Consider the following 14,701-nt stretch of genomic DNA (forward strand, 5'->3'; position numbering starts at 1 on the left):
GGATCCCATATGAGTGTTTAAACTGAAAAAAATACATGTATGCTTTCATATTGCCAAAAATACTCAAAGCTGAACTAATCCACACTTCAGAAGTTTAAGTTTAGGAATGCACTTCTCTGAACCATATTCAGCTATTTCCTAATAACAAAGTTGCCTAGAACCTTTTAGTGCCTGAAATTTTCATACTTAAATCTTGCTAAGTTCTGACTCTGAACAAAGCCAAGAGTACTTTAGTCTTAACATGGCTGCATAATTCAGTATTACTTAACTCCATCATCTACAAACTGGACACTTCTCAATCTCAGTAGACAAAAACAAGTTTAAGGGTAATCACCTTCCATTTCATTGAATCATACTAAATTGCAGTGCTTGCAATGAATTCTACCAAACATACCTGGGTAGATCCATCCATCAGGTGCTTTATGACAGTTCCTTGACTAGTGATGACTCTTGACACCTCTTGTTCTTTTTGCCTCGCTGGAGGTGAATAAAGATGACAGTCCTTTACCTTTTGGGGATAACTCTGTCTAACCATAATTTCCAGAGGAGGATGCTTAGCCTGTTCACTTTGGGTGTCTTCCTGCTTGATTTCACTTTCTGTAACCTGATGTTCCTCCTCTCCACTTGGCATAACCTCTTCCTTCCCTCCACTTGGCATAAGCTTTTCCTTCTCTTCCTCATCTGCTTTGCCGTTACTTTCCTCTACTGTCTCTTTCTTTGCTTCAGTGGCAGCGGCTTCACCTTTCAAACATGAAAACAAACTTTGAATTACTTAGTACTGCATAGCACACATTCAAACAGTGCTACATAGCCAGCACCACGATGTCGACAGAAGATGTGCAACTCTAGGTGAGACTAACCCTCCTTGGCTGAATTTGTAATCCACAGAGTAAAAGACAGACCCTGATTCCAGTGCAAAGTTCAAAACAGTCACCTACTCAGAAACTCTGCATCCTCTTGTGAAGGTGGCTGTCTTTCCAAATGAAAACAAGGAGAATGTGATGATGGATTTCTTATGGATGCTAAACTTTTGGAAGACTCACATCATGTGAGAGGAATTCCCTAACTGCCCATAAAGGTGAAAAAAACCCCCAACTGAGTTTCACCAAGTTTGAATTTGTAGAGAAACCCAAGTAATATATTCTGTCTGCTTGAGCAAGTAAATTTCTTAGATTAAATGATGGCAGTGTTTTGAGTATGCTAAGAGGTATAATTATGGTAATTTTATTGAGAGACTCAATGTAAGTGTCTGTAATTGCTCTGTTCACCTCAACTACTCAGCATTTCAACTTATGCTTCCTGCCAAAGTATGTATGTTTGAGAACACTCTCCATGTTCATTACTTCATACCAGATTAATCAGAGCACATTTACTGAGCTGTACAAATTTGTTGTACATAGGTATTAAATGACATCTGTACATGGCTGTTTTTAGAATTAACTAGACGACAAAAAAATTCACATTTCTCTGATTCAAAACCTAACAGCATGACTAAAAAACCCCAAGATTTACTACAGTTTAGAACATGCAAAGATGAATCTAACAGTAATTTTCAAAAACACTGCAGAAAATAATTATTGCAGAATATTTGTCAGGCACAGAAGCTTTAAAGTATCCATATACCCTATCAGTCTTCTAAAGGAAATCCAATTATAAGGGCAGAAAGGCTTATTCTGGGTGTTTTCTCTCTATGTACTGGATGGCATAAACCAAAGGACTTCTGTGAAATAATTCCTGTTTGAAACTGATTGCACCTTTTAGAAAAGCAACAAAAAAACCCCTGATTGTAAAACCAGCAGCAGAGACTCCATCAAGCCTTGGTTAGTTTTGTTAATCATCCTTACCATTTATGAGTGTAACATTTTTACCAAATGAGTACAACTTAAACCTAGTACTAAGTCCTAGTTTTCAGTTTCAAGCCCCTGAAAATTGTAATAACTTTGTATACCTGTGTTTACCACCTATCACCAATTTTTTGTTTTCTTGTACTTCCAGGCTGACACTAGTCACTCCTTTGACCTTTTCTTTGGTATTTAAATGGAATTCTGTGGTGAAATGAGCTCATTATAAGATATATCTTCTGATGCTTTAATCATTCTAGCGATTCTTCCCTGAATCTTTCAAATTATTAACATTTTGTCTTGGGGGTTTAAGTACATATGCTTTCAAAGGAAGTGCAGACATGGGTAATGTAACCATCTTCCTGCTATCGCTCAAGATTCCTCTATATATATGTATTTATTTATTGAATTTGCTTGTTTTTCTTTAGTATTCCAATCTATGTGCATATTCAAATGATTATCCAACATGACTCTCAAGGGCTTTTTAGGGTTGCTACTTCCTTCCCCTCAATCTTTTATGTTCAACAACTTGTGATTCTAGATTTCATATTTGTTTGAATAAAATCATATTATTCATGTTGCAAATACTATGAAATAGACATTATGACAGCCTTAGCATTCTGACACGTTGAAAACATTAGAGTTACATCTAAACCCATCAATGAAGAAACAATTTTCTTCTGTAGTCTTAGCTTCTCTGAAATTCCTTACTTTGCAGTGTTTCAGAAAACTAACCTTGAAACCTTTCACTGAGGAAAGTTAGTACAAGTCCGTTGGGACAGGAGACATTCAAACTCGGAAAAGCAGGAGCATCTGACACCTCTTGTGCTTGGGGAACTGGTTCTTGCATTTCTACCTACAGAATGAAAAATTAATTAGGTTCTAGTCCACATTTTAAAATAATAAAGAAAAATTGAAAGTACAGTTTTAGTGTGTATAGATTCCGTTTTAACAGTGGTTTGTTTCTTTTTTTAGTGCTGTCTACCACTCATATTTAACATTTTCAGAGTTTATGGATTCAGAAGTGGAAATATTAGTTATTTTCTTTGATTATGCTATCTTTCATTCACCTTGAAGAATCATCCCCTCAAAAACCTATGTAACAATGGACTACACTATGCCAGTAGTCATAAGATGAAAAAAGTTTTGGGTTGCAGACATAGGTAACAGAGAGAACTTGTCCTGTTATTATTCCATATTCTTGCTTTTTAGGAGGAGAAATACAGGGGGGAAATGGCAGATGTTTTGCCATCTGTTTTTCAACATTAAAGATGCTGTATATTTTACAGTTAATTTACATAGTATTATTGGTAATTAAGGCTACTCTCAATACTCTAAGATTGTAGTAACAGCATCATGAGGTAGAAGTCACAGAATAGGGCAGAAGTAACCCTCAGTTGTCATCTAATGCTCCTTGTCTAATGGTAAAAACAGTAATCAAGTATAACTGCACCATTAGTGAAAAACTCTAATGTAAGGTATTCTAAAAATTTCCAGGACTGGAGGTTTCCTGGTAAACTGTTCCAGGGCTTTACCTTGCTTAGCCTTACTGACATTTTCGCAGAGACTGACCTGAATCACTACTGCAGAAAATCAGTTTACTTCTAAATATCTCTAATGATACAAGCTCACATAAGAGATGATGGTTATTTTTAGGTCTTTACAGAAGGCTATTCTGTCTCTCAACTCAATATCAAAGAAACCCAAACTAATTATTTTAAATCTTTCCCAGTGGTTAAGTTTTCAAGACCTGTAAGCTTTCTTCATGCTTTCCTTAAAATTTTCAGGGTGGCTCTTGTTTTTCTCACAGTGCAGTATCCACAACTGGACACAATACTACAACTGAGACTCTACCTGCCCTAAAAGAAAAATTACTTTACATATTTAGCAGGCTATACTCCTCTGCATTTACATCTCAGTGGTCTTTGCCCTTCTCACAGGAAGATGGCATTGTTGACTTACGGATAGCTTCTGATCCATGGCAACTCTCAGACCTTTCTCTATAGAACTGTTACTGACACAATTGTTATCCATTCTCTAGATATATACAGATTATTTATATGTAATTGTAGAACCTACCTCTTATTCCTACTGAATTCCATCCTATTTTACAGACCATGTCCATGTGAATTTGTTAAATCCGATTTGGATTCTAATCCTGTTCTCCAAAATACTTGCAGACTCAAACAGACAGGTGCTGTATGCACTAATAGGGATACTCTCTATGCAAAGTAATTCCAAACCAAGTAGCTAAAAACCTTTTGGTTTAGAAGTCATCCTGACAGATTTTTAATTATAGGGCTATTTTTCTATAGGGTTCATTTGCGCCCTACAATTGCTGTATGTTATGCTGAGTGCTGTTTGGCAACTCCCTACACCACTTTCCATGATGAAATCAGGTAAAGAGACCTTTTTGTGGATATGCACAGAACAGCCACAGTGTTACCTCAACCACAAGGTACTAAAAACTACTTCAGAAGAGAAATTCAGAATTCAAAAGATTTCCAAAAGATTTCCAAAGATTGATTCATACTTTCCAAAGACCTGTACTATGATAGAAGTGCTTCAGTTAAAGGCTAAAGTAACTTCCTCAAATTGCTAGTTGCTGGCTTGTTATGAGCTTAAAAGACCAAATTACAGAGCAAGGTACTGCAAAACTGTCTTCACTAAATTGCTGGTTGGTTAGACTTTTGAATATGGGTTTTGGAAAGACCAAAGAAATTCTACTTGGGTAAACTAAAAATTTAGCAGTTCTTTTAACTGAGATATTAATAATCATAGAATGGTTCAGGTTGGAAGGGACCTTAAAGATTGTTGAGATCCAACCCCCTTCCATGGACAGGGACAGTATCCATTAGACCAGGGTGCTAAAAGCCCCATCCAACTTGGCCTTCAACACTTCCAAGGATGGGGCATCCACAGCTTCTCGCGGCATCTGTTCCAGTGCCTCAATCACTTTCACTGTAAAGAATTTCTCCCTAATATTTAATCTTAATCTTTCAGTTTAAAGCCATTTCCCCTTGTCCTGTCACTACAAGCTCTGGTAAAAAGTCCCCCTCCAGCTCTCTTGTAGCCTCACTTAGGTACTGGAAGGCATGCTCTAAGGTCTTCCTGCAGCATTTTCTTCTCCAGGCTGAACAACCCCAATGGTTTCAGTTTGTCTTTGCAGGGAAGGTTCTCCAGCCCTCTGATCACCTGCAGTGTAACAGCTGTAACTGTAAAGCCAAAATTGACAAAAGAATGTGGGCCATGGCAGACTCACTGCTTTACATCACGGAGCCATAAAGACTAAGTTTATTAACAGCTGCCAGTATGTACATATGAGAACAACTGAAAGAATAAAACATATCCTTAGGAGCACCACAAATTGTTAGGAGTTTGTAAAGGCACAGCTTAAAGCCCTCTGAGAAGAATATATGTTCCTTTTACAGAAGTTCATGCTTTTGAATCTTTGTTTTGTTTCTTTGGTTTGGATATTGTCTCTGCTCTCACCTTTTGTTCTTCTTTCTGTACCACGTTATCAGGTGGTGAAGGGGCTAGTTTGCGACGGCTTCCTTTGGTAGAAGCTTTTCCTGATTTTCCTCTGTCAAGCTTATCTTTTTTTCCCTGAGATGGTGTAACAACAGAAACTGTTGGAACTACCGTTGGAAGATGAACAGAAGGGATGTTCAGAATTCTTTCTAAGACAAGAGCTGCTTCATCATCTAAGGAAGGAAAAGCAAGATTTTCAATGTAATTAAGCTTCATAAATGTAGATGGCCACTTTTTTTATAAACGATTTTGTTAACTGAATTTTACCTTAAAAATAATAACCACAGTGGGGAAGTTTGTTATTTCAGATAGAGGGACTGTATATATAAGAGTACTTAGAAAATCTTTTCACAGACTGAAAACTTATTAGCCCAAAAGACATCTTGAAACTATGGCTTCCCACAAGTTGTCACTTAGTGGTCACCTCAAAAATAAAAAAAATATAATTTTAAAATTATTTTTTACTTCCAGAATACTTAGAAGTGGAGACATTCGGAATCTAGTATCTGGTAAATGATCACTGTGTTCTGCTTTATCATGGGCTGATCCAGCATAGGCAGACTTGACAAATTTTGTACTACATATGTCTATTTTGCTATAATTCTTCAGAAAGATTCTAATGATCTAGACTTGATAAGACTCTTGCAATTCTTCAAGCCAAGCATTAGGACAGCCTTCTAGGCATGTCAACAGGAAGGAGTCATGTTGCCTTTCAAAACAATTTCTTTAAAATAAAAGAAATACAAATTTACATTTTCAGTAATTATTTCAACAAACTGACACTTCATTTTCATAGAAATTTCACCCATGCCTTTATTTTGGTTGCCCCCCAAAATAAGAATATGGTGTCTGAGGGTAACAATGGAAAAGAGTGGATTGTCAAGACTGAGATAAAGTGACTTTAGAAATCTTGAGAGAGATGTAAAATTCCAGATACATACATTCACATGGATGTAGGACTTGAAATTGTACTCTCATGATTTTGTCAAAATATAAAGAGCAAGTGCAGAGGTTCTATAGTATCCAGAATCAAAAGCCCTGCAGGTGCTTAAGTAGTCCCAGTTTCATAAAGAGACAAGGAGATTATTTCTAACAAAAATGTAAGGTGATTGGAAATTAACCTTTGATAATGCTGGAGAAGACAAAGAATAATTCAAAACTTGAAGAAATATTAACATCTGCCCCGCAAAAGAAAAAAAAGTTGCATAAAGCTGAAAAACATCTTGAGACCTTTTGTCACCTTAGCTTGCCTAACAGAAAGATGAAATAGATAAAGTATGAAAAACAGTAAGAAAAATGAGAATTAGAGAGCTTCCAGAAATACTGCTTGAAAAAAAGGTAATTTGCACACAATTTAACTGATCAGTGGAGAGAAACTGCACATTTCATGTTATACCATTCTACATTAGGGATGGATGGCATATGAGAATCATCTAAGGGATTATTTCTGGTCAGAATTATTCTGAGCACGTGGAATACAACGACCCATGGGGGTTTGGCATAAGCAATGATCATAGAAAAACTGCAAGTAATGAAAGAATGCCAGTTAGCAGAGCTCTAAAGCCCAACATGGCAAGGATTATTCTAATGCAGAATAGGATGATTATGGTGCATGTGAAAAAACATAAACATCACAGCTGACATGTAGGTGTTTAATCAGACATGTCTCTCTTTTATGCCAAAATCCAAGTTTTTGCAGGCCACTATTGTGAATGCTTTTTTGACCCAAGTCTAAGCAGTCTATTTTTTTAGTAATTAATTTGTAAAATATATTTGAACAATTAAAACTGAGTGTAGAGTTGAATGGTTTACCACAGTCCACACAAAGATGATTTCAATTAAAAGTTTTCATATTTTAAGAGCTGAAAAATGCTGGAATTATTTTCTGATCAGAGAAGGGTTTCACTTTTATCCATAAGATGGTTTCAGTGGCCTTCAAATGTAATGGAAAAAAAAGCTCTTGGTAAAAGCAGACGCTGTTTTCACTGTGGTTTTCTGAAGCAATTGCTTCCAGTTGGTGAATGTGTTTATTGAAAGGCTCAGAGAAATCCCTCATTATGTCTGCACAACTGTAACCTAAAGTCCAACTCCTAAAGTAAAATGAAAACTCCAGAATCACCTATATAAGTTTACAAAAATATTATTTCTTGGAAAACCAAGAAGACTCCACAGCAAATCACATTTTCTTTGGCTCAAATTAATTGGCTGATTTTGCTGGGCTACTTAATAACAATACTTGCACTGCTCTGTTTTCACAGTAAGCAGAAAAACTTGGAGACCTCCCTCCATTTTGAAAATTGAATCAGAATATTCTTGACAATGTAATCTCACTTTGAGCCTTGCTGAAAATTCTCTACCATATAGTAACAGCTGCTGAGAAAGGAAGAATTGCATGCAACAAATTATTGGGTTAAGGAGTATATGAAGGGGGAAAAAAGGAAAAAAATTCCCCCTATGGTTCTCAAATATCCTCTTCTATTTGCTTACTTTACCTGCCTCCCCTGTAGGTCCATAATAGCTCAGAGACAGCTGGATTCCATTTTCCAAGGTGGCTGAAAAAGATCCAAACTTGCTCACAGCTTTCTTTTTATTTTTCAATTCTTCTTCTAAAAAAAAAAGGAATTAATTTTAAGGACAGCAACACATATCAGAACCACCTGACCTGTAAACCAATGGCTGGTGTGAGAAGTGGGGCTGGTGTGAGAACCTTAGTGAGGATGACTAGCCTAAATAGACTAAATGGAGCAGAGAAAACCAGCATTCCATTCTTAGGGTACAATATAATAGTCAGTTTTGTGCAATACACCTGTGGTTTTTAGCCAGAAATAGCATTCTAATTAGTTAGGTGTGTAAAAACAGGTTTAACAGCAACAACTAATGTAAAGTCTTATGGAATTTAAGCAGTTCTGGAGTTATGGATCCTTGTTTCTTGGCTGATAAGAATGTTAAACTGCCCATTTCTATTGCATGTGGCCTATGCACTAATAAAAATCACTGTCCCTCGCATGCTGTCACAAGGACAGGAGCTGAACTTCAATTATCCCCGAGGTTCCCTTCCCTCCCCTCAGGATATTCTATGATTCTATGTATGTACTTTGAGGAGAAAGTAAAAGAAAGGACAAAAAAGTTGCAAAATTAGATCCAAAGACAGGTCTGGGATTTGTAAAAGTGGATCAGGAGTCAAACTCACATAGAGGGGCAGATCAAGGTGTCAGGTGATGAATATGTCATGGTGAAAACCACATGAACTAGGCAAGATACACCTCCCAGACACTGGATCCTACCTTGCCTCTACTTCAGCTGCTGCTGCCTTAAAGAAATGTTCTATTGGTAAGAGAAAAACTTGGGATTTCCCATATGGGCAACATATGGGAAATATGATATAAGGGTGAGGAGTAGCAGAGAAGACTACAAAAGCAGGTTAAGGCAGGCCAAGCTATCTCCCAAACTCATCAACATGGGACACATCCTGAGACCTTGCCTGTTCCTATTTCTTGTCTGTCATTGCAATGCTTATTGCTGAACACCACCTGCAGGAAGATGTTTTGGAATTTTGACTGCTTTCCACATTTACCATTGTACCATCCAGCCACTGTCAAGTATCAGAGTGGGTTGATTCTTGTCTTCCCTACTGCCTTTAAAAAGTGCTCCTGTTTACATGGGAGAAAAGCCTTGCACTTGTGTCCAGTAAATACAACTTGCCTCAGACACTCACACTCTGGCAGACCCTACAATGATACAGGTCAGCTGTCAGAAGTGCAGACAAAAAACATCTAGTCTGTAGAAGGGATGTAAATTTTGTATTAAGGCAACCTACAATTACATTGCTGGTAAGCAAAGGGGAGAAGTAAGAGCAGGATGCTTTCCAACACTTGTGAAAAACAACTGCTCACTTTGAAAATTTTAAAAGGTTTAATAAACCTTAGCAAAAATACAACAAGTAGACTACATAGGGAAAAAATCTGCAGCGCTGGGAACTGCCCCTCATGCATACCACATGGCTGGTTCATCTTCAAGATGGATGTTCAGTCTTTTATACCCCTGGGGGGTGCATCAGCCAGCCCTGGCCCCTCCCAATTCTCAGTCAGCTCTTCTTTGCCATTTATCAGTGGAGACTGCTTTCTTGTGACTTGATTGGAGGTCAGGTGTTGCCATGCTTCACCCCCTAAGCACCAAGCTTTTCCATTCCCAGCTGCCCCAGGTAAGGGGCACCTGTGCATGCCTTCTTTTTACCTGTTCTAGACAACCCCAGCTGTCTGATGGTCACAATACAGGGGGGAAAGGGGACTATGGGGAGAACAGAGGGCAACTAAACCACAATAACATAACTATACACCACTAAACCTTTTTTTTTTAATTTACACAATAGTCATCCCTTAATTGCGAGAGCCAATCATATCATTATCCATTTATAACACACTGATGAAGAAGAAAAGAGCTAAAATGTATAAGTTTTCCTTTTCCAATACTCTTCAGTTTGGTGACAGGAATTCCACAATGGTTTTGGCAAACACATACACAAATTATTAGAAACTGTCTTGCTTCTTGGAAACACACTTGCCTGGGTTCAGAAAGGATTTGGATTCAATGTTTTCTGAGTATGAACAATATATCAACCAACAGATGAAGTTGCTGGATTGCAGAAAGATCTGTTTTCAAAGCAAAGGTCTTGAGGCCATAATGCTATGGTCATCTGACCCACAAAAGGAGGTTCACATCAAAAGGGGAAATCTTCCCTTTCATTGTGACTTTCGTCACAAAGTCACAATGGTTTTAAGATCCAAATGAGTCCTCCACTAAAGAAGAAAACTATTTTCTTAAGGAATGGTGATTTCCTTGATTTAGAAGAGAGACTGGTTTGCACATGTTGACCTTCACTGTGCTTCTACATCTTGCTAAGACCTCTTTATGCAGTGCTTAAGTCAGTCAGCTGGATTTTTGCTTTATTTTATGGAACACTGACTTTTCTTACTCTCTGCCAATGGTAACAATATATTTTCTGTTAGTTGGTAAGTTTTGCATCCAATTATTAAATACATCAAACTATTAATTCTTTATATCAGTGACATCAATCTACTGACCTGATGTAATTTGCTGTTCTTCATTAATTTCTTGCTCTTCAGCTTCCTTGAAGTTTTCCTTGGGGTCTGTCACATGAATGAAGAAATTGTGCTTGTCTTTCATTACTTTCACCTTTATCAAAGTTTCTGTAAAGCAATAGAATACTATTATTGCTTCCATCAGGCTTCAGAACTTACTTGCACCCAAATAAATGGTTCACCTGCTACTTTGAGTAAAGAACTCAAAAAAAAGAAAATTGCTCATAAATGGACTGAATCATGTAGTAGAAAACCAAGGTGACAAAATTAAGGTTATCTGAGTTTAGACTAAATATATTATAAACTTTCCAATAATTAAATCTGAGAGTCTGCAGAAGACTCTGTGGAATAGAGATATTGCATTTGACTGGAAAAATAATTTGAACATCCTGGAAATATGATGCATTAGTTGCCATTGAAAAAATAAATATGAACTGATTTTTCTGCATTTCTAGTTTTCTGGTACTTCATTTATCTATCAACTGTTAACATGTTACAGGTAACTGTAAAGATTAATGATGATAGAGCCTAATATGGAATTTCTTTAATTGAAGTTTTACTGCTGAGACATGAAAAGCCATTTCTGGATTAAGAAATTATTCCATTAGTTAGTACTGAGTCAAAGCAAAACATAGGAAAATAAGAATCACTTTTTACAAACTCTATCTTCTCTACTTGAATCTGTCCTCCATCGGATGGGAAAAGATACCGATTGGTTCCTGATACTTGAATGATATCGTCCCCTGTATTGTAGCCCTGAAACTGGAAAAAACAAGTTTTAAATTATCTGCAAATGAGAAAGGCAGTACACATGAAAGAGGTAAATGAAGGACAGACCATCAGGATCACACTGTACTGCTCAACATCTTTTGCTTACCTATTGAACCAATATAAAAAAACCTTGAGCAAATATCTAGCATGCCATAGTCATATCTAAATAATTTCCCCGTTACTAACTGAGGTAACTTCTTACATGTGAAAACCATCATGGAAACTGAAGAGTAGCAAGGAGACTGGTGAGTTAACATACACTGTGAGAGAAAGAGAAGTTCTGATCAAGTACAATGCCATGGGATCACATAAAGGTCAGGTAAAGATCCAGCTTTCTGCCCTCTAGGTTTTGGAATTCAGATACTGTAAATCTAATTAGATTGCTATGCCTTCCACAGTGCTACAAGATGGAAAAAATTATGTGACCGTATTCAAATAAGTCCAGACTGAAATGCCATCTATTTCTGAGTTTAAAGTCTGTACTTAAGCAAATTTAGACTGAATTACATTGATGTGTGCAAGTTTTGTATGCATGATAGACTCTACAAATATAAGGTGGTGCAAACTGCTGAAAAACTGAACAAAACTAGTGAAGAGCTCCCTCTGTTAGTGCAACAGGCAGAAAAAGGAGAGCTGCTGTGTCCATTGAACTGTCTAAACATGAGTTCCTTAGATTGCTAGGGACATGAAGTACAATTACAGTTTAGATTTCATGTGCCTTAATCTCCAAGAGTGAGCTGAGATCCACATTTCCTGTTGCACACATGCCAATGGAGTTACTTTATGAAATATGGGAAAACTATGTATTTTAGATTAGGGCACTTCAAGAACATGAATTCTGAAAGAGGATATGTAAGAAATGGTGATTTCCAGTGTAGGCAGTCAAAACTTCAACTAGGTATAGTAGCTCCTTACTATGGAAGATGGGACAACTTCTTATGTTCCCCTTTCCTATCCTCTCCCAGAAAAATCTCACATGATCAACTTACGTTTGCGTTCATGTCAAATTACACTAAAAAAAAATTAAATAATCTGGTGTAAGATAATCTTGAACATTAAGAACTGCTTTTTAAAACTTTTAGAAAAGGATCTGCTGCTAAACAACAGAGGTAACAAGACCCAGTTAGGCTTAATTTGCCCTGAACTCAAATTTCACAATAGATAATAGCTCTGCTGTAATCTTGAATCTGTATATAGTTAACAATTTTCTAATGTGGTATAATAGTACAACTCCTTACCTTATAAACTTTCTCAGAACATGTTTCTGGAATGCTATGATCCTCCTCAAGTTCAGCGGCTTTTGCTGACTCATTTTGATACTTGTCTTCCAAAGGTCTTCTGTTTGATCCTTTATTTCCTTTTTTATTTCCTTCTTTACTTCCTCTTAAATCCTGGCTTTTCCTTTTACTTTGCAATTTTTCTTCCTTTTCTTGTTCTTCTTCCTTTTCTTTTTCTTCTTCCTCTCGTAATCGGTCCTGCTCGATCTTCCAAGCCTACATTCAACATTAAGAATTAGTCTGTGTTTATCTTTGTACTACAAGATATTTCATATGTGCACGCTGAAAGGAGTAGAAGCAAACAAAACCAAAGGAATCAAAGTTCTAAGCCAAAACACATTTCCAAATGTGTCAAAAGTCTCACAATATCACACACCAAATTTTGGATAAAATTAGTGATTCACTCAATCTGCAACAGTAGCCATTGTTGACCACAGGAAATGAATCAGGTGATTATTCATATCTTACATGATCAGTCACAGGAGAATGATTTTGTTGAATACTTTTCCACAATGTTTACCACCAAACCACAATGCATCATTGGTATTGGTTTATTCCCCAAATGCAACTGTGAGATAAAATGATTTTATTTTTTTACATAAAGAGGAATGACTTGTCAATGCCAAAATTATCAGCTTACATTAGAAAGACATTTGAGATTTTCTGGAGCATTTAGGGTTTTGTAGCCCTTTACAGTCTAATCATATTGAAGGAGAAGTGTTTCTGGGGAAGAAATGGCAAGCATGGAGAGTTACAAGTCAGGCATTAGCCTCGATTGAGCTGTGACAGTTAACCTCATTTCCTCTCTATATTCCATATCAGGACTTGAATTGCACAGCATTATACACTGTGAGGAAGATGAGACATAATATGTCTGTGAGGAGTCAAAAAAAAGAAAAAGAATACAATATCAATAAAACTAGATTTGTGCAGATTAATGGATAGTACCCATGCTATGACCAAAACAACTGTATGCTTAATCCCTGCCTCAGCCAGAAATTTATTGTGTAAAGCTGGACAAGTCAATTAATCTGCAGTGAATTTTCATAGATCCATCTATAAAATGGGATTCTCTGACATAAGGGAACTCTGAGGTACAATATTGACATTCCCTAATTTCAAAGAGCTGTAGACAGTGAAAGTACAGTTGGGTACACAAGTATTTCCATGAATCTGGATCTTATCTTTTCATACCTTTAAAATTAGAAGACTTCAGTAATTAGTAGGATATTATTCACAACATTCACTTCCTAGTATTGCAATTATAAATTACTTTGGAATGCCTAGTCTAACTCCAAATAGTCTTCTCTTAAGAAAACAACATAACATGACTCATAATCATTACGGAATAAATTAAAGAAAATAACATATAAAAAAAATAACAAAGAGCAGAAAGACTAGGAGGATTCAGTCAAGCCCATGTACGGAACAAAGGCTCACCTTTCTAAGAAAGTAGTGCTATCTAGTCCATTTCAGAAACATAAATATTTTTGCCTCACCTTTAGAGAATCTTCTCTGATAATGGGACTTTCTTCTTTCTTGGATTGAGACTCTATAACATTCTCAGGTTCAGTCGTGCTGCCTTTTAAAAGTGAAAGGGAGAATAAGTGGGTTTTAAATACAGGAAAATAAAATAATTTTTAAAAATGGGGAAAAAATGTGCAAGAAAATAAGAACGTATATTTAAAAATAGGAAAAGTATAATAGTACAATAAAGCAAACCTTAAATATATTTAGAAATAAAATAGAAAGTCTGTTTAGGTTAGAAGAAACTTGAATCTCATAACTGGGGACCAAATCTCATAACTGGGGACCAAATAATATATCAACAATTTGTGTAAAGACTGGCTGTCTGCTTCTTGCTATTGAAGACTTTGCTCTGGCAGCATTTGTTTGTTTTTAAGTGAGCCAGAACAAGCTCAATACCAGAGTCACAGACATTACAACCTTTCAGGACAAAAAATCCCAAATAAATGCTATTTGGATATTCAAACCTTCACTAAAGAAACACTCACCATAACCTTCATTTACTATTACAGCTTTACAGCATCTATGACTTAATGAAAAGGGTATCTTACCTAAGTGTATTTTATACTATGCTTGGATACCCCATATTTACTTTCTGGAAAAGGTAATTTAAACTCAATTAAATTAACACTATCAGAAACTTCTAGTTAAATTA

General features: G+C 36.4%; 1 protein-coding gene across 1 annotated transcript in view; it reads right to left on the reverse strand.

Annotated features, from left to right (window-relative positions):
- Window positions 1-14,701, reverse strand: part of SPAG17 (sperm associated antigen 17) — an 89,051-nt gene that overhangs the window by 24,881 nt on the left and 49,469 nt on the right. Inside the window, exons 20-27 of the mRNA XM_074534804.1 lie at window positions 14,019-14,101; window positions 12,481-12,735; window positions 11,122-11,233; window positions 10,454-10,579; window positions 7,865-7,975; window positions 5,334-5,545; window positions 2,577-2,697; window positions 395-741 (exon numbers count right to left, since the gene is read on the reverse strand). Coding sequence (XP_074390905.1) covers window positions 395-741; window positions 2,577-2,697; window positions 5,334-5,545; window positions 7,865-7,975; window positions 10,454-10,579; window positions 11,122-11,233; window positions 12,481-12,735; window positions 14,019-14,101 — 1,367 coding nt within the window. The remainder of the gene's footprint in view (window positions 1-394; window positions 742-2,576; window positions 2,698-5,333; window positions 5,546-7,864; window positions 7,976-10,453; window positions 10,580-11,121; window positions 11,234-12,480; window positions 12,736-14,018; window positions 14,102-14,701) is intronic.

The sequence above is a fragment of the Zonotrichia albicollis genome, chromosome 2 (genome assembly GCF_047830755.1).
Source record: "Zonotrichia albicollis isolate bZonAlb1 chromosome 2, bZonAlb1.hap1, whole genome shotgun sequence".
Taxonomy (NCBI): Eukaryota; Metazoa; Chordata; class Aves; order Passeriformes; family Passerellidae; genus Zonotrichia; species Zonotrichia albicollis.